The sequence below is a fragment of the Pelophylax lessonae genome (assembly GCF_965119305.1).
Source record: "Pelophylax lessonae genome assembly, chromosome: 5".
NCBI lineage: Eukaryota > Metazoa > Chordata > Amphibia > Anura > Ranidae > Pelophylax > Pelophylax lessonae.
The window spans coordinates 103,756,977-103,780,408 of NC_138772.1; the positions used below are offsets into that span (position 1 = coordinate 103,756,977).

A 23,432-nucleotide genomic window follows, 5' to 3' on the forward strand; every position below is an offset into this window, starting at 1 on the left:
AACAACAATACTCCCAACCACCCACAGTAAAAACGTGCAGGGCTGCCATTCATTCTGAAAGGCACCTCCACGCATGTAAAATCACTGCACGTGTGCAGGAACTGCAAATAAGTCGCATGGTCAAAATGACCATGCGATTTACTCTGCAGGCTGTGTTTGGAAAAAGGTGCATGCAAAAAAAACACAGGCACATCAGCCCATTGAAATTTATAGGCTGCCGTGGCCCGCAGAAATGCATCAGTGTGAATCTAAGGTAAGTTTGGTTTGCAGGGCTTTTTTTTTTTTTTTAAACACAGTCAAACAGCCTTCTGCCTTTTCAGTGAGAGTGCTACTTTACTGCAATATAATGAAAGAGCCCCTTTTAGTCAGAGCCAGGGCAAGTTTGGCACAAGTAATCAAGTGAAACTAAATCAGAGAGGCACACATGCTTTTCTTGCTATTGTGATTCCTGACATAGGCAGGCCATTTTAAACATTTACCTAGGAGTGCAGGTTTACTATGAAGTGGAAATAAGCACGGGATTGGCAAAGACCTGGGCTGCTTTATGAATAACTAACATATTAGTGACTCGTGGGTAACTTATAAGCTTGTATCATACTGTAGATACTGGGCCTCGTTTATAACAAAGTTTGTTTTTCTTAGTGCTTTGTCTTTCTCTGAGCTGGTACTCTGCTGTTTGCCAAGTGCTGCACTAAGGTATAAACTGGCAAGTGTAGAGTCTAAATTCCTGTGTAAAGTTTCAGTCATATATATAAAAGCACACCTTATGACTATGACTGGCTTCTAGAGGTTTTTCACATTGTAATGAAGTATGTGTTTGTTTTAGCTGCCCTTCAGAGTTCATGCCGTACATAGACCTGAATAAATCCGAAGGCCCCTTTCACACAGTCTCAGTTTGTCCATTTTTCATCCATCCGTTGATGAATGAAAAACGGACATCAATGCATTCCTATGGGAGAACAGATGTAAATGGATGATCATTCATTTACATCCATTTTTTTCCGCTTCCGTCAACATCCGTTTTTTCTTGAACGGATGAAAGTCCTATTTTTCATCCATTAAAAAAAACGAATCAAATGAAGAACGGATGGAAAACTGATGTTGACTGGAAAAAACTGATGGCAAAAAAAGTGACCGAAACGATGAAATGAACGTATGCGTGAAAGGGGTCTAATGGTGTGTTAGACAAATGAAGCTGACTTCTGCATTTCTGGATCATTCCTATTGATGTCGATAAAAATACATGTTCTTGGCTCATAATATGCATAATGAATGGACTCATTGAACTATATGTGGTTTTCCTTAGCCATAGTTTCATATACTGTGGATGAGATTTACTGAAACTGGTGCACACACAATCTGGTGCAGCTGTGCACGTAACCAATCCGCTTCTAACTTCAGCTTATTCAGTCAAGCTTTCACAATAAGCCCCCTCTTCACATCGGGCCGATTTGACATGTCAAATCGCATGCCAAATCGGAACGCATTGCCAGCAACGGCACCGTCTGAATCGGTGCGCTGCCAACTTTGCTACTTGCTACTTTCGGTGACTTCGGGGGTGATTTCAATAGACATCTGTGCATGAACCCGCCCAGATGTGTTTCAAATCGCCCCTAAACTCGGACTGAAATGCGGGTTTGAAATCGTGCGAGTTCAGCTGAACTCGTTTTCAAACCCGCCCTCGGTGTGAACGAGGGCCATAAACTAGAAGCTCATTGGTTACTATGCACAGCTGACCCAGATTCTGTGTGTACCAGTTTTACTAAATCTCCTCCAGTGTGTTTTACAGAAAAGTGTATTTTTCTATCGTTCATCGACAGACGCAGCTCCATCATCTTAGCCCATAGACAAATGGGTTATGATCCTCCTATCAGGAATAGGCATTAGGCAGGAAAAAAGCTTTACCACACTTATGGGGCTGTCCCTGCAGGCATAACCCCACAGTCTGCTATCAGCAATCAGTTTGTTTCTGCCTAGTTTTAGGAATAGGACCTGGCTCCCTGCTGGGACTATAGTCTTTTAATAGGAAAATGTAGGAGTGTCTTGGCGGCCAAGAAAGTGTCCGAGATTCTAGCCTGGGCAGAAAGGTTTGTTCCAGCTCTCTGCTGTACACATTCCAGGCGCCTGTTAGCTATGCATGCCTTGATTCGTACTTTCATTCAGGGAGTGTGCCATATGGCTTCTCCGACCGGCCCGCTACCTCCGTGGGATCTTAATTTAATTTGGTATTATCTGTTCTTCAAAAGCCTCCTTTTGAGAACATTTGGGAGATTTCTCTGCTTTCATTGTCTCAGGTTTCCTTTTTGGTGGCTATCACTTCTGCCCGCAGAGTATCTGAATTGGTGGCGTTGTCTTGCCGCTCGCCTTATTTGGTGGTCTACAGAGATAAAGTGGTATTCCGACCAAATCAGTCTTTTCTTCCTAAGGTGGTTTCTGATTTTCATCTGAATGAAGACATTGTGCTGCCTTCACTCTGTCCCAAGCCCAAGCATCCTAAGGAAATTGTCTTGCATTCTTTGGAGGCGGTTTGGGCGATTAGGGTTTACCTGGAGGCCACTAAGTCTTTTAAAAAGTCAGATGCTGTTTTTGTCCTCACCGAAGGACCTCTTAAAGGATTGGCTGCGTCTGCTGCGACCATATCCAGATGGATCTGGCAGACCGTGGTCGGCCTATTCACTGAAGGTTCAGGTTCTTCTTTCCCCAGTGAAGGCGCATTCTACTAGAGCGCCGAGTGCTTCTTGGGCCTTTCGCCATCAGGCGTCGGTGCTGCAAGTTTGCAAGGCGGCAACTTGGTCGTCTGTGCATACGTTCACAAAATTCTACAAAGTAGATGTGTTTGCATGTTCGGATGCTTCCTTTTGGCTGCAAAGGTTTTGCAGGCTGCTGTTTAAAGAGAATCCTTTTTTTTTTCTCTTTGAGGGTTTATGTTTTTTCAAGGTGAGCTCCAGTTGTTCCTAGTTGAGCTCCATGTTACCTGGTTGGCTAGGCTTAGCCTTTGGGGAATTACGTCTTTTCATTGTCTTCCCACCCCTCATGATTATACTGCTTTGGGACATCCCATTGGTCTAGAGATGATGGATCTGCGTCTGTCAATAAACGATGGAGAAAACTGGAGTTTTGTTAGAACTTACCGTGAAATCCTTTTCTCTGAAGCTCATCGACAGACGAACTCTACTTCTGAGTGAATGGGGTTTTTTATCTTCTAAACACTGCTTGCAACTTAACTGATTGCTGATAGCAGAGTGTGTGGGGTTATGCCTGCCAGGACAGCCCCACAGGCGTGGTTAAGCCTTTTTCTTGCCTAGTGTCGATTCCAGATATGAGAAGCATAACCCATTGGTCTAAAGATGATGGAGCTGCGTCTGTCGATGAACTTCAGAGAAAAGGATTTTACGGTAAATTCTTACAAAACTCCAGTTTTTTGCTTTAAAGCTGAACTCCAGGCACAATATATTCCTTAAAAGCAAACAAGGAAATAAATCTACTTTGTGTGGGCTAAATGCTTTTGCAAACCTAGTTAGTACCTTGTAAAAATACCAGTGACATCATAGCCTGTACAAAGAGCAGAGTTGTAGGAGGGACTCAGGAGGCTCACCCACTAAAGGCTGCCTTCAGAAAACTACAGGAGGGAGCGGATACAAGACCAGTTACCCTGCACAAGGAGAGTGAGCAGCAGTGACTGGTCTTTATTACAGGCAGCTCTTGCACAGAGTCAAAGTTTCATGCTGAATTACTGCAAAGATCTGGAAGTAATACACAAAGTATACCAAGATTAAAGTAAGCATACACACACATCTTGTGGCTATACAATATTTGCATACCACAGAGTTCAGCTTTTAATAATTTGTTTTAGAACAGTGTAAATGTGAATTTTTTTTATTGGTAATAAACAACATTTTTGTTTGAAATTGCAGGTCTCTGGAATCTCGTTTCCCTTTTCTCCAATCTGTGTCTTTTTGTGCTGATGCCATTTGCTTTCTTCTTTCTTGAATCTGAAGGCTTCGCTGGACTGAAAAAGGTATTTCTTTTTACTGTATCTGCATAAAGCATAATTTCAAAACCCCAATCTTCAAAGAGAACTTAGGCCTGTGTTATGTCAACCCTTTCTTGTACATTTTAGCCAAGAATTTGAACCTTCTTCAATATTTATCTAGAAGGTAAATGTTGTAACCAAAGGCACAACATTGGTAAGATCGAATGTCCTCCCTCCTGCCACCCTAGAAGTGTGTTGGTGCACCCACCAGACTGCAATCCAGTGCTCTCCTGAGAGTTATGACTACTTTATTTCTTGTCCATTGAGGGATACAGGAAGTTATGTACTGTCACTTTATGAAACAGTTGTCTACTTGAGTATTGGAAACTGGCAAACCAAACAAACTGTGCACCAGCCAAGGACTGACCCAGCCAGGGCTAGCATGCTTTACTTTTTGTGTCCTAGGTAGAGATGGGAAGGAATAGAAAAATTGGGAGGAAAAACAGTTTTTCTCTTTTGTTCATGGATGGACATAGTTTCTGATCTTCATAACCATTTCATAGCCTGCGACTGGACGATAGGCTTTGGGGGCAGGGGGAGTGTACCTGATGGGGGCTCAAGGGCCCCCCATTCTGCCTGGGTCTGTCCTTGAGGAGGCCTAAGGATTCTTCCTGGTGCCACGCACCAGGGATTCCTCCTGGTGCCACGCAGCCTGTGTGTTTCTATGCACGGTGGCCATCTTTCTGTAGTCCGGCCAGCATTTTGCCATTGCAAATAGCGGCAACCATGTCAGTGGAGCCCTATGGGCGGCGATTTTGGTGGTGGGAACCCTCCTCATTCCCTTGTGCTTGACTCCTGGATCTTTTCACTTCTGATCACCGGATGTGGATTGCAAACTAGCCTGGTGGCTGCAGGTGCCTGTTTCTTCTGGTTGGTGAGTCTGGTGGGGTTCTCTCCCTCTCTGCTGAGGATCGCTTAGTGCTTGTGCCTGACGACCGGGTGGTGCTGCCAGCGTGGTGGGGGCTGTCCCTTTGCAGTGTTTTACACTTTGTGGGGTCCCCCTGGTGACTCATGGAGTCCTTGGAGCACATCTCCCCACCTGACCCTCTCTCTGAGGCTGCGTGGCTCGGCTCTGTTTCAGCAGGAGTCCTTCGGCATGTCTTTTGGCTTTAATGCTGGTCTGAGGATCAGACTTCTAAAAAGGCCTTGATTGTTTTCCCCATTTAAGGGAATCGCCTTTTTGGGGCTACCCTGAATGACATTAAAGGTCTCATGGGGGGAAAGAGTACTTTTCTTCCGCAGGCTACTAAGGGCAAGGAACCTCGTCGTAGAGGTAGGCCCTCCTTCTCGACTCATAAGAATTTATTTTTTGTCTCTCAGGGTTGACTGACAAGGGCTTGAAGGCTTTCAGGACCTCTTCTGGAGGATGCAAACAAACCTGGTCTGGCAAGCCGAGAGCGGGCTTCTCCAGACCCTCGGACAAGGCTCCTTCAGCATGAAGGTGCACCCTCCCCCATATCAGGGGTGGGGGGATGTCTTTACTGGTTTCTGGACCCATGGACTTTTCCTGGTACAAGACAAGTGGATCCATGAAGTCGTTTGGTTCGGCTACAAGATCGAGTTTCACTTTTGTCCCCCGGCAAGGTTCTTTCCTTCCAACTTGCGCCTGTCCCAGGGCCGTTTACAGGGTCAGTTTGGGGTGGTACAAGACCTGTTGCTTCAAGGGGTGATTGTCCCGGCTCAGACTTCGGAATGTTTTCCGGTTTTTACTCAAACCTGCTAACAGTTCCCAGGAAGGAAGGCAAGGTTCGTCTAATCATGGACCTCAAGACGCTGAACTCCTTTGTGCAGGTGCAGAAGTTCAGGATGGAGTCAATTTGCACTGTGGCGGCATCCCTACATCAGGGGGATTTTCTTGCCTCTATCGACATCAAGGATGCTTACCTTCACGTTGGAATATGTGCCGGTCACCAGCGCTTCCTCCGCTTTGCCATGGGAGAGGAGCATTATTTGTTTGTGGTGTTACCCTTTGGTCTTGCCTCTGCTCCTCTGGTCTTAACAAAAGTGTTAGCCCTGGTGCTAGCGTTGTTACGTCAACAGGGGATCGCGGTACTGCGCTACTTGGACGACCTCCTCCTGCGAGCGGAGTCCCCTACTGCTCTGGTGGAAAACCTGGAAATCACCATACGAACTCTGAATCTTCAGAAGTTTGCTCTGGTTCCACCCACAGAGCTGGACTATCTTGGTCTGACTCTGGACTCGACCTTAGCCAGAGTGTTCCTTCCTCTGGACAAACTCCAGAAATTGCAGGCTGCAAATTGTCCCCTGCTGTCCAGCAGATGGTCATCTCTCCGGACTTGCATGCGGGTGCTGGTGGTGTCTACCTTCGAGGTGGTTCTGTTTGCACAGTTCAATACAAGGTCCCTGCAAACGGAGATTCTGGCCAATTGAGACAAGACTCCGCAGTCTCTGGATAATCTGATCTGGGGAACGAAGGAGTTCCTGATATGGTGACTTCGTTCTCCGGCGCTTCGGCTGAGCAATCCTTTCTTCCCTTGTATTGGACAGTGGTCACCACGGATGCCAGCCTGTCCGGCTGGAGAGGCGTCCTCTGCAGAAAATCTGTTCAGAGGATCTGGACACTGGAAGAGTCCAGACTACCGATCAATGTTGGAACTCTGAGCGATCAGACTGTGCCTGGATCATTGGATGGATCGTCTTCACGGCTGTCCAGTGCGCATTTATTCAGGCAATGCCACGGCTCTGGCTTATGTCATTAACCAAGGGGGCACAAAAAGTGTCCTGTCGGGTCGGGAGGTAGCAGGCATTCTAAGGTGGGCAGAACGGTTCGTTCCAGCCCTCTCCGCTGTACACATTTCCGGGGTTGAAAACTGGCAGGCGGATTACCTCAGTTGGCAGGCGTTGGACCAAGGGGAGTGGTCCTTTCATCCGTAGGTGTTTTATCAGTTGTGTCTCTGGTGGGGCTTCCCCAAGGTGGATCTGTTGGCATCCCAGCTCAACAGAAAGGTGCAGAGATTTGTGGCTCGGTCACGGGATCCTTTAGGCGGATGCCACAGACTCGCTTGTGAACCCGTTGGGTCGGTATCGTCTGATTTTACACCTTCCCTCCTCTCAAGCTTCTGCCAAGACTTCTACGCAGGATCGAGGCAGAAGGGATTCCGGTCATCTTAGTGGCTCCGGACTGGCCTCGCCGGGCTTGGTACTCCGATCTGGTGCGGCTGGTCACAGACGTTCCTTGGAAACTTCCTCTTAAAGAGAATCTGCCTTCCCAAGGACCAATTTTCCATCCTGCTTTACAGTCACTGGCTTTGACAACCTGGCTGTTGAATGACAGGTGCTGGTGGATAGAGGTTTATCTGAGTTAGTGATTCCAACGCTGTTAAAAGCTAGGAAATATACTTCTAGGAAGATCTACCATCGTACATGGAAGACATACATTGCACATTGCTTGGTGTGAGTCTCTTGGGGTTCATCCTCACTCCTCCTCTGTTGAACAGAAATTGGCCTTGAGTACCATCAAGGGCCAGGTGTCGGCTTTGACAGTCTTCTTCCAACGACCTTTGGCCGCACACTCCCTGGTGCGTACCTTTCTTCAGGGTGTCCGACATTTGGTTCCTCCAGTGCGGTCCCCGTTGCCGCATTTGGACCTTAATTTGGTGCTTTAGGTCCTCTAGAAGCCTCCTTTTTTGAGAACCTTCGGGAGATTCCCTTGCTTACGCTGTCTCAGAAGGTGGCATTTTTGGTGGCTATCACCTCTGCGTGCAGGGTGTCGGAATTGGCGGCGTTTTCCTGTCGTTCACCTTACTTGGTGATTCACAGAGGTAAGGTGGTTCTCTTCGCCCCTGTCCGTCGTTCCTTTCAAAGGTTGTCTCTGATTTTCATTTAAATTAAGACATTGTATTGCTTTCCCTGTGTCCCAGGCCGAAACATCCGAAGGAAATTGCTTTGCATGCCTTGAATGTGATCCGGGCAATTAGGGTGTACCTGGCAGCTACGGAGTCTTTAAGGAAGTCAGACTCACTATTTGTGCCCACGTATGGGCCTTGGAAAGGGTGGTCTGCTTCCACTGCGACCATTTCCTGATGCATCAGACAGACAGTGATTCAGGCCCATTCCATCAAGGGTCAGGTTCCTCCTTTCCCTGTCAAGGCACATTCTACTTGGGTGCTAAGTGCCTCATGGGCCCTCCATCATCAGGCGTCAGTGACGCAGGTTTGCAAGGCGGCCACCTGGTCGTCTGTGCACGCTTTCACAAAGTTCTATAAAGTTGATGTGTTAGCATCTGCGGATGCTTCTTTTGGCCTCAAGGTTTTGCAGGCTGCTGTTTAGAGGTCTTGATCCTCTTTGGGCTCCAGTTATCTTGGTTGAGCTCCTGTTGCCTGGTTGGCTACTGTTTAGCCTTGGGAATTTTTCAGAGAAATGTATTTTACAGTAAGTCAAAAATCCCATTTTTTTTTTTCCCCTGGAAAAAGTGGAAAAGTGTGGAATATGTTCTTTTTCAGCAATAATTACTTTGACATGGAATCCAAACTTTGTATAATGAAGACCTTCATGAAAGATTTCCGAGACTTAATGTAAACTTTTCAATTTATCGTAAGTTCTCTCAGTTGAAGACAAGCAATTTCTGGAATACAATTCCATTAACACTACTTCTCAATGCAGTTCCAAACTAGATGAAAATGTATTTCTGCCTCTAGGGGGCACTGCAGGGGAAAGGCTTCAGTTAAGTTTGCTTCTGGGCTTCATCTTGTACCTCCTACATTTGGGTGATTATTGGGATACAGTACATGATTGTTTCTGTCCTCTAAGGTCTTCAGGGTAAATTTGTCTGACAAATTGGTTATCATTTTTTTGCTGGTCTGTATGCCATACGGACCTCATTCCTCCTTCTGCTATAAACTCATGTGACCTTAAACTTTTATCAGAACTGTTCAGCAGGCTCTGCTGAACAAACCTATAGCTTTGATCAGCAGAATACAATCTGCTAGTTAGTTATTCACCTCAAACGTGACCCCCCCCCCCCCCCCCATGCCACATCTTCCCTGTCTCCAAACTCTTCACCTCCTGCCACTCCCCTTCCTCTAAAACAGCTTCACTCCAATCTCCTTCTCTCCCCCCCCCCAGCACAAATGTCCTTCCCCACTTCCGTCCACCCCCCAGGTAACCCGATCTCCTGCAGCAGCTACCCTCGAGCTGCCGGTTTCCCTCCTTTGCCTCTCCCGCCAACTTTAAGTGCTGCAGGGGCTTAGACGGGATAAAGATATGTCTCCCTCCTCCGCCACTCCGATCACCCACCCGCAATGGCCCCCCACCTCACTGATCCATCGCTGCCGGGCGGCATTCCTGTGTTTACTATTTATCAGTTTATGAATGTGAGAGTGATTCCTCATTCATTCATGTAATGTGCTTCTCAAGCTGCAGAGAAAGGGACTGTCTTCAGTCCATTTTTCAGTTTTCTCAAATAAGACTTCTGATATCTCACCAAAGACCAAAAAAAAAACCATAGTAAGGCCCCCTTTACCTGGAGTGGACTCCGTCAAGCAGATGCAGGGGATCTGTTCGCTGAGCAGGCGGATGACAGGTCCAGGTGCAGAGGGAACAGGTGCAGAGCAGACACGGACACAGCATGCTGTTTTCCATGGGGCGGTTAGATAAAAACCAACTGCCTGTCTGTTTCTAGAAGGTTCTCATCTGGTCCGATCTGTTAGATGGATGGGAAATGGGATCCTCATTCGTCTGTTTTTAGTGGACCCCATGCAGGCAGGTGTTAACAGACACATGTCCATTTACATCAGCCTCTCCATAGAGAACAAAAGGTGATCTGGCCCGCCTGAAAAAATGGACAAGCAGACCTAATCGGTCTGCTCATGGGAAAGGGGCCTAAGACCTTGTTCACACAGGGCATAAACAACGTACACCCCTGCATGGCCGTGTTTACCTGTACAGGGATGCACAGGTGTACTGGGCATCCCTGTGCAGGCAGTCCCATGGATGTCATTTGGGATGTAGCAGCTGCCTGAACAGAGCTGTTGCTCTCAATTTGACATCCATGAAGGTCAGGGTTCATGTCCCTGAACTCACTGTCGGTGTACTGGGTCGTGCACCCACACCGATGTCAGATTGGTAGCAGCGGCTATGCCTGTGCAGCCGTTGCATCCCAATTAACATGAATGGGACTGCCTGCACAGAGATGCACTGAACACCTGTGCATCTCTGTGCGGGTAAACATGGCCCTCAATGGGCATACACTTTAGTGCCCCTCATGTGAACGATGCTTGAATAAAAATTTAGCTGGAATTTGTCAGTTATGTTGTGTTTATGTGCACTAATAATGATTTTAGTGAAAATAGTGATTTGATGAACATTTTTGCAATTATTGCGGGGCCCAAAAAATCTGTAGCACTTTTTTTTTATTCTACAGGTCATGTTCTTTCAGAAAATGTATGGTTTTGGGGGGTCTTTTCAAATTCTGAAAGCTGTAAATGTTAATGGTGCCTCTGGATTTAAACTCTAGAGTAAATTGTTTTTATTTACAGTTTTGTGCACCTTCATTTTTTACAATTTCACAAAAAGGTGCAATCTAAAATGTACAAATATTTGTTAATTAACTCAATACAGTTTTAACTTTTATAGTTAGTAGAAATTTAGCAGGAGTTTTGTAAATTTTGCCATGTATGAATCCACTAATAATGATTTTAGTGTACTTTTAGCGAAAATATTATTTTAATAAACATTTGTGCAAATATCACAATGTCTTAATCAGTAGCAAAGAAAATGGCCACTGCCCCCACCTATTACTGGCCTTCATGGCAAAGAACACATGGAAGGGCTCCACACATGAAACAAACAAAGGTAAAATTCCCAGTTCAATCTGCCAGCCAGTTTGCTTACCAACCAAATTAACCTGTCTAACAATTTGCGTCAAAACAGGGGTTTAGTTAGCACACATTTGCAAACGCATGTGAAAGCTGCAGGGCCACTCCACGGCTCCCTGTATTACCTGCAGTCCTACTCTAATGAATTTATAAGAGCCTTCACAGTGGAAGCACATGCAAGCGAATGGATAGATAGGGGGCAGGTGAGCCTGGAGGTGGCCCATCCCTCCTCTGAAAGGTAATTGGGGGCATAATGGAAGCCCAGCTGATAGTATTACAGCAAAGGCTACCAGTATGTCCACTCACCAGTACACAGTAACAATAAAGAAAATGGCCACTGCCCCCACCTATTACTGGCCTTCATGGCAAAGAACACATGGAAGGGCTCCACACATGAAACAAACAAAGGTAAAATTCCCAGTTTAATCTGCCAGCCAGTTTGCTTACCAACCTTAATCAGTAGCACCTTCTTTTTATTGTACTGGCCATGTGCTTTCAGAAAATATATGGTTTGGGGGGGGGGGGGGGGGGAGAATGTCTTTTACAAACTTTGAAAGCTGTTGGTGAAAAATGAAAACCTGCAGATTTTTAGAGAGATTTCTGCGTACGTCCAATTTTCACCATTTTTTTTTTTTTTAAATGTGCATTTTAAAATGTACAAATATTTGTTATTATTTATTACCTCAATACAGGTTTAGCTTTTATATTTAGAAGGAACTTAGCAGGAATTTTGTAAAATTTGCTGTGCTTGTATCTGCTAATAGTGATTTTAGTGTATTTTTAGCAAAAATATTGTTTTGGTAAACATTTGCACAAATATCGAGTCTTAAAAATTAGTAGCGCCTTCCTTTTTATTCTACTGGTTCTATGCTTTCAGAAAATATGTGGTTGGTTTGGGGGGGGGGGGGGATTCTTGTACAAACTCTGAAAGCTGTAAGGGAACAATAAAAACCTTCAGATTTTAAAAGAAATTTGGTTATTTACATGTTTGCTTACATTAAATTTTCACAATTTTACAAAAAGGCGTAATTTAAAATTAAAAAGATTTGGTATTCACTGAATACAAGTTAAGCTTTTACATTTCGTTGGAATTTAGCAGAAATTTTGCAAGTTTATATCTGCTAATAATGATTTCAGAGTATTTTTAGCGAATATATTGTTTTGATAAACATTTGAGCGAATATCGCAGGGCATTAAAATCAGTAGCACCTTCTTTTTATTCTACAGATCTTGTGCGTTCAGAAAATATATAGTTTGTGGGGGGGGGGGGGTCTTAAAAAAGAAAAATTATAAAAGCTGTACGTGAAAAATGAAAACCCCTAGGTTTTTAAAGAAATTTGGATATTTACATTTTTGCATATGTTCGATTTACACCATTTCGCAAAATAAAATTTACAAATCTTTATATATTATCTCAATACAGGTTAGCTTTTGTATTTAGTAGGAATTTTTAAAAAAATTGCACTGTTTTTATCTGCGAATTATGATTTTAGTGTATTTATAGCAAAAATATTGTTTTGATTAACATTTGCACAAATATCATTGTGCCCTAAAAATCAGTAGGGGGGTCTTTTTCAAACTTGGAAAGCTGTAAGCGAAAAATAAAAAAGCAATGGAAAAATTGCAAAAATGGGCTGGCAAGCTAAGTTTAAAAGTGGAGCGCAGGGCCTGGCAGTGAAAAGGTTAAGCTTCCTGCTTTCCATTGGTTTTGCTATAGAAGGAAAAAATGCAGAGGGAATGAGCACTAACATGATCCACTAGGTGAAGTGTCCTCTGCACTCACTTCCTTACCATTCAGCATTGAAGAACAACCTACCCACTGTTGCTCCTGATTGCAAAAATCACGTTAAACCTAATTCTTTTGCTTGTCCCTGTTGTCTGACTACAGTGACTTAGTCACTTTCAGCCGCCTGACCCCAAACCTATCCAAACAGCTGGGTTCATGAAGTTCTGAGGCCTAGCCATGTACTACGAGATACATTACCTTCTGCCTTGCGGTATAGCATGTCTGATGCACATGGGGAACTGTCCCACTGTACCTGGTGCCTCCAGATCATGCTTCACTTATAGTTTTGGTGCTGCCTGCATTGTGCTCCATAATGTGGCTGACACTGATGGCCTAGAATTTGCCTTCTGCTAGAGTCTATGGTCTATGTCATCCCTTGTTTTTAGCTCAGTTGGGGTCTCTATCTCCTCTTCACTTTTTAGGGAGGACTTTACTGCAGTCATGCAGAATTGTATGGGCCAAACAGCACTAATGATTACAGACTCTAACCACAGCTGCCTACATTTTCTTATGCTTAGTCTCTCGGATCCCCAACAGATGAAGCTGCACTTGAACAGTCAGTCTTCTGCCATTACTCCTAAACTTAAGGAGAACGTTTTTTCCATATGAGTAATTGACAAACACAAAGAGAGTGCACCAGCCTAGCGCGTTGCCTTTAAAAAAAAGAAAAAAAAATTATATAAAAGAGCAAATATAATACTCACAACCAATGTATATAGAAAGACCTACGTGCTACGTGGCTTCCGTCCGTAATCCGTGGAAGTTTGAGCAGTGGGTCTTGGCATTTCTGTTCCCTTTGTTGCTGAGCATGTATAACATTTGCTATTTTATATAATTAATAAATTCTATGTAAAGGTAATATGATAGACTGGCTCGTTCTTTGTGTGTGTTCACTGCTTGGTGTATTTGGACTTACCCAGTCCTTGGAGGGCAGCAAGGCATGTTATTACCCAAGGATTGAAAGTGAAACAAACCATGTTAGTCATTTGAATTCCAGCACCATACTCAAGCACAGGAGGTTGTTTCTCCTGTATTTCTATGAGTCTTATGTGGTTAAACATAAAGAGAGCCTTTTGGCGGAAGTGTTGAGCCACAGAGCCCTCATGCCCTTTGAGGGACAATGCCTCTTTGGGGATGCCCTCATTCAGAATGTCACAGGTGGCTATAGTACCTATCTTCCTCTTGACGGAGACGAAGAAGAGCCCCATTCATTACTCCAAGGTTTTAACCTCCAAATCCAAACCCGAATCTTGCACCCAATCCACCCAAAATTCTTGAACTTCTTTTAATGTCCCCAAAAACTCAGAGAAATCTTTTTTATAGTAAGGGGGCTTCCCTGCTTTTCCAAAGTGAGAAGCCTTTGCAATCACTTGGACAGCCTGCATCTCAGATGTTTGGGTGCTGGAAGTAGTTTAGGGGGCTACAAGCTATAGTTTCACTCCCAGCACCCTCCCTGGTGCATTACTTTTAGCCTTCAAGTGTCACTGCACAGATTAGCAGATCTCCAAACAGAGTGTCATTGCCCCAGTCTCTGTAGCAGAACAGTGTGATGGGATCTACTCCAATCTGTTCACAGTTCCCTTCCCTCACCATAAAGTTATAAGAATTGTACCTGCGCAATATAAAGTACCAATCTATATCTGTTTAAACTTGTACATGTAAGACTATTATATAAAGTGCAATACAAAAAAAAACAAGTAAACAAAGGGAGGAGGAGCCGGTAACCTCACACCACAGCTGGAGGAGAGCAAAGCGTCATTTTGTTGGAGGTATACAGGCACACAAAGGCTGCATGCTTAGGAAAACGTGTGGCGGATTGATATTGTATAAATTGTGAGTGTTATTTTAATCATCTATTAAGAAATGAAGGTAAAAACACAGTGAGCTTTATGCATGTTATTCCTTTTTGGGTCCTGCATGGGACTATACATTCGAATAACCCAGGATGGCCAGGAGGAGAAATCCACAGAGGAGTAAAATGTCTATATTTTAAGGTGAAAACGTGGCTGACCTAATATGTATTGGGTCCATCCTATGAGGCGAGAGCTGTGTAACACAGGTGGTAGAATAGAAGCACTACAAATACAGGCATTCCCTAGAGTATTCACTGTTGGAAATACTGTTTACACTTACAGTGCCTTGAAAAAGTATTCATACCCCTTGACATTTTCCACATTTTGTCATGTTACAACCAAAAACGTAAATGTATTTTATTGGATTTTATGTGATAGACCAACACAAAGTGGTACATAATTGTGAAGTGGAAGGAAAATGATAAATTCTTTTTACAAATATCTGAAAAGTGTGGCGTGCATTTGTATTCAGCCCCTTTACTCTGATACCCCTTACTAAAATCTAGTGGAACCAATTGCCTTCAGAAGTCACCTAATTAGTACATAGAGTCCACCTGTGTGTAATCTAATCTCAGTATAAATAAAGCTGTTTTGTGAAGCCCTCAGAGGTTTTTCTTAGAGATCCTTAGTGAACAAATGGCATCATAAAGGCCAAAGGAACAAACCAGACTGGTCAGGGATAAAGTTGTGGAGATGTTTAAAGCAGGATTAGGTTGTAAAAAAAAAAAATATCCCAAGCTATGAACGTTTCATGGAGCACTGTTGAATCCATCATCTGAAAATGGAAAGAGTATGGCACAACTGTAAACCTACCAAGACATGGCTGTCCATCCAAACTGACAGGCTGGACAAGGCGAGCATGAAACAGAGAAGGGGCCAAGAGGACCATGGTAAATCTGGAGGAGCTGCAGAGATCCACAGCTCAGGTGGGAGAATCTGTCCACAGGACAACTATTAGTCGTGCACTCCACAAATCTGGCCTTTATGGAAGAGTGGCAAGAAGAAAGCCATTGTTGAAAGAAAGCCATAAGAAGTCCCATTTGCAATTGCGAGAAGCCATGTGGGGGACACAGCAAACGTGGAAGAAGGTGCTCTGTTAAGACGAGACCAACATTTAACTTCCTGGCCTAAAAGCAAAATGCTATGTGTGGTGGAAAACTAACACTGCACATCACCCTGAACACACTATCCCCACAGTGAAGCATGGTAGTGGTAGCATCATGTTGTGGGGATACTTTTCTTCACCAGGGACAGGAAAGCTGGTCAGAGTTGATGGGGAGATGGATGGAGCAAAATAAAGGGCAATCTTAGAAGAAAAGCTGTTAGAGTCTGCAAAAAACTTGAGACTCGGGCGGAGGTTCACCTTCCAGCAGGACAGTGACCTTAAACATACAGCCAGAGCTACAATGTACTGGTTTAGATCAAAGCATCTTCATGTGTTAGAATGGGCCAGACCTAAATCGATTTGAGAATCTGTGGCAAGACTTGACAGTTGCTGTTCACAGATACTCTCCATCCAATCTGGCAAAGTTTGAGCTATTTTCCAAAAAAGAATAGTCAAAAATGTCACTCTCCTAGATGTGCAAAGCTGGTAGAGACATACCCAAAAAGACTTAAAGCTGGATGGAGGGAGGAGCCTGCTGATGGAGCTGATCCCGACGGCCTGCTGAGTCTCTGAGCCACCGCCCAGAGAGATGTGAGGGAATGCTCTCTCACCTAGCCTCGATGCCTGCCTAGCTGGATCCCGCTGCCCCCCCACCCACCCCGCTACCCGGAGGCCCCGACCCGGTCCTGGTTGCCGACCCCCCCTGAGGCTTGGAGGAGGGAGAACGAGCACCCTGGGTCCCTCCGGGAGACTGGAATCGGCTGTGTATTGGAGAGGTGGCCGCCGAGTGCAGGAGCTGCTGAGAAGCTGGGAGAGCCGGCGTCCAGGATCAGGAGAGAAGGTTTGATTGGAGTGAACACCGTCGAGGGGCCAGTGCTGGAGGGATCCAGTCTGGAGAGACCCAGCAACATTGGATATCGTAATCATCCCCACCATACCACTCTACAAGGGACGCCACAGATTAGCCGAAGGGGACTGGTGAGAGGGGAAACCCCCCAGAATTTTCATATGAACGATATCAAAACAGTCTTTCTTAAAAATACTATCATCATTTTGGAGTGTATAAATTAAGAGCTAATGTGACTGTGATGGAAAAATGGTGTGGGACCCTGCTTGCTTGAGTGCGAGAGAAACCCCCAGAGAGGTTGTACGTTTATTTTTTAACATCAGCTCTTCTTAAAAAGCACTGTCTTATTATCATCTATGAGTATGTAGCTTAATAGAACAGAGGGACTAATCTGAAAAAAGTGCGGGACTATGCTTATTTAAGCGAGAGGGGAAATCCCCTAGAACCCCCCTGCGTTGGATCATAAAATCAACCTTCCTTGAAGCACTGTTAAATTATCACCCAGGAGTATATAGCTTAAAGAGTCAATGAGACTGTTGAGAAAAAATGTGCGGGACTCTGTTTACCAAAGTATGAGGGGAAACCCCTATAGAATTGCACTACATTTGATCTCATTCCTAGTCCTTCGTGAAAGTATCAGTATATTTTCATCTATGAGTTTATAGGTTAATGAGTCAGAGGGATGGTTCTGAAAATTGTGCGGGACGCTGCTTACTTATGGTAGAGGGGAAACCCCCCAGGATTCTATTCCACATGATCTCAATATCAGCCCTCCTTGAAAGTACTGCTGGATTATCTTTCATGAGTGTATAGCTTAAGAATTGTCGGGACTGTTTGGAAAAAATTTGTGGGACTCTGCTTACTTATATAACTTAAGAGCTAATGTGACTGTGATGGAAAAGTGGTGTGGGACCCTGCTTGCTTGAGTGCGAGGGAAACCCCCCAGAGAGGTTGTACGTTTATTTCTCAACATTAGCTCTTCTTAAAAAGCACTGTCTTATTATCATCTATGAGCATGCAGTTTAATAGAACAGAGGGACTTATCTGAAAATAGTGCGGGACTATGCTTATTTAAGCGAGAGGGGAAATCTCCTAGAACCCCCCTGCGTTGGATCCTAAAATCAGCCTTCCTTGAAGCACTGTTAAATTATCACCCAGGAGTATATAGCTTAAGAGTCAACGAGACTGTTGAGAAAAAATGTGCGGGAATCTGTTTACCAAAGTATGAGGGGAAACCCCTATAGAATTGCACTACACCTGATCTCATTCCCAGACCTTTGTGAAAGCATCTGTATATTTTCATCTATGAGTTTACAGTTTAATGATTCAGGGGGATGGTTCTGAAAATTGTGCGGGACACTGCTTACTTATGGTAGAGGGGAAACCCCCCAGGACTTATTGCACAGGATTTCAATATCAGCCCTCCTTGGAAGTACTGCTAGATTATCTTTCATGAGTGTATAGCTTAAGAATTGTCGGGACTGTTTGGAAAAAATGTGTGGGACTCTGCTTACTTAGGGAGGGGGGAAACCCCCTAGAATCCTCCTTCATTGGATATAATATACCGGCCCTCTCTGAAAGCAAAGACATATTGTCATCTATGAGTATAAGGCTTAAGAGAAGGTGGGTTTGTGTTGAAAAGGTTCGGGACTCTGCCTGTTTGAATGAGAGGGGAAACCCCCCAGAATTCCTATATGACCAATCTCAAATACTAGCTTTCTTAGAAAGCACTGCTACAGTATTTATTTACGAGTGTATGCTTAGGAGCCAGTTGAACGGCCCTGGAAAAAGTGCGAGACTCTACTCACTTGGGTGAGTGCGGAGGCCCCTCAGATCTTGCTTGCGCGCATTGAGAGATGTGCGGGAGTCTGAGTGCTTGAGTGAGAGGGGAAACCACCAGGGTTTTCATACGTTTGATTTCAACAAACTGCTTCCCCTGGTAGCACAGCTATATTATCATGCGTGAGTCTATAGCTTAAGAACTAGGGAGACTGTCGTGCAAAAAGTGTGGGACCTCTCTTACCTGAATCACTGAATGATATATATGATATTTAGTTCATACTGAGACATAAGAGGAAGCTATACTGAGGGCTTATTCCCCAGAGCCGAATCCACAATGAGAGGTAAACCGGCAAAGGAAGTGGCAGGGAAACCTCCAAAAACTACAGCAAGCCCAGGAACAATTAAAAAATACATGACATCTGAGGGAAAAGATCAAAACACACAGCAAGAGGATCAACCGGTTGTTAGACCCAAACAAAATACAGAGGGAACCAAGAAAATTAAGAATCAAAAGCATATAGGAGTAAGTGGAGAAGAAAGCCTACAAGTGTCAAGATAAAGCAGTATAACAATAGAGGATGGAGACATGAATAGAGAAGAGAAATTTAATGAAAAAGATTATCCACCATCAAAATCAGAAATGCGGGAAATGTTTGCCAGCCTTGAAAGATCCATCAAAGCCGAGATGGCTACCCTACACGTCGACTTTGGGCATATTCTGGGCAGAGTAGAAGAAATAGAAGAGAAGGTGGAGTCCCAAGGAAAAGAACTAAAAAATCTAAAAGAACAAATGAGAAAAATGAAAATGGAGCAGAGAAATATGTTATACAAAATCGAAGATCAGGAGAATAGAAATCGTAGAAAAAATCTGAGAATAAGAGGATTACCAGAGAAAGGGCCAACAGAAAAATTAGAAGAAACCCTGGAGAAGTTATTTAACCCTCTGCTGGGAAAGGCGACCACAGATAAAATTGAGTTTGAGAGAATTCATAGGTTGCGTAAACCAACCAATCTACCAAAAGAGAAAACAAGAGATGTGATTGCAAGATTCCATAAATACGAGACAAGGGTCCAGATCTGGGAGAAAATGAGAAGTAGACCGGAATTAAAATATGACGGGGAGGACATTCAGATTTTCCCAGACCTGGCAAAAGAGACAATTAACAGAAAACGCATTCTTAGACCAATGGTAGAAATATTAAAGAAAAAAGATATACAATACTTTTGGAACTTCCCTGCAGGCTTAGGAGTGAGAAGAGATGGGAGGACAGTACTACTTAGATACCCAGAGGAAACCAAAGACTTTTGTGAAGCAGTAAAAATCCCACTCATAGATATTCCAGGCTGGACAGACCAGGAGTGCCCAGAGGAAGAAGTTGATGAAGGAGAATTGAATCAGTGGAAACAGAAGAAAAAGATGAAAACAAAAGGATGAAAAGGGACTGGGGGGACCGGGGGGATTGGGGGAGGGGGGGAGGGCTGGCGGAAGAAGGGGAGGAGGGGAGGAGGAGCAAGTAAGAATAAAAAACAGGTGGCCCTATGGAGATCAGCGGGCCGTCACCATTAGACCCTACGGTAGGGAAGATGGGAGGGAACGGTGACCACTAGCAGAGCTCGACCTCGGCCACAAGTCGATTGGAAAGGGAGGAAGGAGAATCGACAACCCTGATGGAGGGACCGGGAATAGTTGGGGGAGGGGAGGGTAGGGGTGGGAAGAGGAAAGGGGAAGAAAGAGGGAAAAAGAAGTCAATAGATCAAAACGTCTCCTATAAGAAAATACAAGAATTAAGAGAACCCAAAAGACAAGAAAAATCAGAGGGATTAATGCCATCTCTTAGGGATCCCTGGTGTTGGTTGAACAGTTTTTATGGCCACCTTAGAGTTGAAGAGATGATAGAGAAAGACAGTAATGAAGATTAAGAAACAATGGTTATAGTTAACATTATCTTACAATGTCCGAGGTTTAAACTCTCCAGAAAAAAGGAAAAAAATTTTAAAAGAAATTAGTTATTTGAAGGCAGATCTGACATTCTTACAGGAGACTCATTTATCTCATGCAACTAATATTAGATTATATTCTAAGAGCCATCCTACCTGGTATTACGCGGACTCACCCGGGAGGAAGTCCAAGGGAGTAGCCATTGGCATCTCTAGGGACCTTGGATTTGCTCTCGAGTCGAGAATGGTAGACCCAGAGGGAAGATACCTCTTTCTAAGAGGAAAAATAGGAGATGAAGATTTGACCCTAGTAAATATATATAGCCCTAATGAGAGACAAGTAGACTTCCTAGGTAAAGTACTGGGAAAATTAATGGAGTTTAAAAAAGGAGGAGTCATACTGGCAGGGGACCTCAATCTCTGCCTCGACCCTAAAGTAGATACCACATCAAAAACCCTACGGATAAATAAAGTACAGGCAAAGAAAATAAAGGAAAAATTATTTACAAATCAACTGGCAGATATTTGGAGAATTCTCCATCCGAAAGATAGAGATTATACATGTTACTCAAGTGTACATGGAACATACTCAAGATTGGATTATATACTAATCGAACATAGGTGGATCGAAAGGGTAAGCGAGGCTGAGATTGGGGTCAAGACTTGGTCGGACCATACCCCCATTATGGTAAAAATAAAAATGGCGAAAGAGCGGCCTAGGATGGATGCTTGGAAAATAAATGAGGAGATTTTTGGAGATAAAAAGTGGGAAAAAGAAATAGTGAAAGAGTTGGAATTCTATTTTCAAATAAACGATACAAAAGATGCACCAAAAGACATGGTATGGGAAGCTCATAAGGCTTATATGAGGGGCATATTTATCTCAAAGGGGACCCAAAGGAAAAAAGAAAGAATAAAAGATAAGATTAGGCTAATGACAGAAGTACATCAATTAGAGCAAAAACATAAAAATACACAAGATATATTAATAAATAATTTACTTGAGGTGAAGAGAGAAGAATTGAAAGATCTACTAGAACAGGAAATAAAGCAGGAAATGAAAAGATGCATAAAAGAAAAATACATTGAAAGTAATAAGGTTGGGAAAAACCTAGCAAAAATCCTGAAAAAGAAGAAAGGAAAAAATTTTGTAGATAAAATTAAAAATAAAAATGGGGAAATAATTCAAACAACGACAGGAATAGCCAAAGAATTCCAAAACTACTACGCAAATCTGTATGCAGTAAAGAAAGGTGAGATACAGGGGAATGAAACAGAAAGGAGGGAGAAAATCAAAAAATACCTTGTAGACGCAGGATTGACAAAGATAGATGAGGAAAAGTTAACATTCCTAGAAAGACCAATCTCAGAACAAGAAATAGAGAGAGCTATTAAAGAAACGAGTCTAGGTAAAAGCCCAGGACCGGATGGGTTTACCATAGGTTATTATAAAAAATTTAAGGACATTTTAATCCCAAGATTTAAAGAATATATAAACGGAATAGGGACTCAGTACGAGATGAGTAGAGAGGCCCTGTCAGCATCAATCACAGTTATACGGAAAGAGGGAAAAGACCCGGTACTATGTTCTAGTTTTAGACCCATCTCCCTACTTAATGTTGATACTAAATTATTCACAAAAATTTTGGCCACTAGAATGAAGAACCTAATGGGGGAGTGGATACACAATGATCAAGTAGGATTCATCCCGGGGAGACAGGGACGGGACAATGGGATAAAAACTATACTGTTGATAGACCATATGGTAAAAAGCAGAGCTCCCAGTCTACTTCTGTCAATAGATGCGGAAAAAGCATTTGACAGGGTAGACTGGGAGTTCATGATAAACACCCTAGTGGAGTTGGGAATAAAACCTAGAATGTTAGCCTGGATCAAAACTTTGTATAATCAACCAACTGCAAAGGTAAAGGTCAATGGAACTTTGTCAGACTCGTTTAAAATGCTCAATGGAACAAGACAAGGATGTCCCTTGTCTCCGATGTTATTTGTCTTATCTTTGGAATCACTACTGGCAACTATTAGAAATAGTGTGGACATCGGGGGCATAAAGGTGGGACAAGTGGAGCATAAGGTATCTGCCTTTGCAGATGATATCCTGCTTTACATAAGTAATCCGAGGATTACTTTGCCCAACATAATTAAAATAATGAAACAATATGGAGAACTATCCAATTTAAAAATTAATCAAAAAAAATCAGAAATATTAAATATTAATATCCCTAAACAAGAAGAGGAGATGTTAAAAAAAGAATTTCAGTTCAACTGGAGAAAAGATGAGATTAAATACTTAGGGATAAAATTAACCCCAACTCCAGAAAAACTCTACAAAACAAATTTTCTAGAACTTCTGAATGAAGTAAGATCAGAATTAAATAGATTATCTCCGAGAATTTTTTCCTGGATAGGGAGAATAAATACGATAAAAATGATAATCCTGCCAAAAATTATATATAAATTCCAGATGATTCCGATTTCATTACCTCAAGTATTTTTTAAAACACTGAAAAGATTAATATCCCGCTTTATTTGGAAATACAAAAAGCCAAGGGTAAAGTACACTACACTATGTAAAGGTAAGGGACAAGGGGGACTAGCCCTACCCGACTTTAAAAATTATTATTTTGCAGCAATACTCACAAGGGTGATAGAATGGACAAAAAAAAATAATGATAGAAATTGGGTGGTAATAGAAAGCACGATGAGTGGTACACACCTAGCAAAAGTTATATGGATACCTGAGAGGTTTAGAAATCTGGACACTAACACGCATATAATCACAAGACATGCTATTAAGGTTTGGGATAATATACATAAAAAAGAAAATTGGAAACACAATTCACCACTGATCCCGTTACAGGGCACAAAATTTTTTGCACCAGGGGAAGAGAAGGAATTGGGTAAATGGATAGAAGAAGGAGAAGCACAATTAGGGGATATAGTAGAGAAGGGGAAAATTATAACCTTGGCGGAGCTGAAACAAAGGAAAGAAAACTGGAAGATAAATGAGTGGAGGTATATCCAACTAAAGCACTTCACATTGTCACTACCGCAGCCATTGAGAGATAAAAACGACCTCCGCCCTCTTGAGCAATTATGTCTTAAAGATAAGATAATAAACAATATTTCGAATGTGTATAAAATACTATTAACAATAACAAAAGAGAGAGGAATAACATTAAAAGAAAAATGGGAAAGAGACCTTGGCCCGTGTAGTAACAACAAACAGTGGGA

The 23,432-nt window shown here is 43.1% G+C and overlaps 1 protein-coding gene across 1 annotated transcript in view; it reads left to right on the plus strand.

The window, feature by feature from the left end:
• Window positions 1-23,432, plus strand: part of LMBR1 (limb development membrane protein 1) — a 387,912-nt gene that overhangs the window by 121,067 nt on the left and 243,413 nt on the right. Inside the window, exon 5 of the mRNA XM_082259842.1 lies at window positions 3,915-4,018. Coding sequence (XP_082115968.1) covers window positions 3,915-4,018 — 104 coding nt within the window. The remainder of the gene's footprint in view (window positions 1-3,914; window positions 4,019-23,432) is intronic.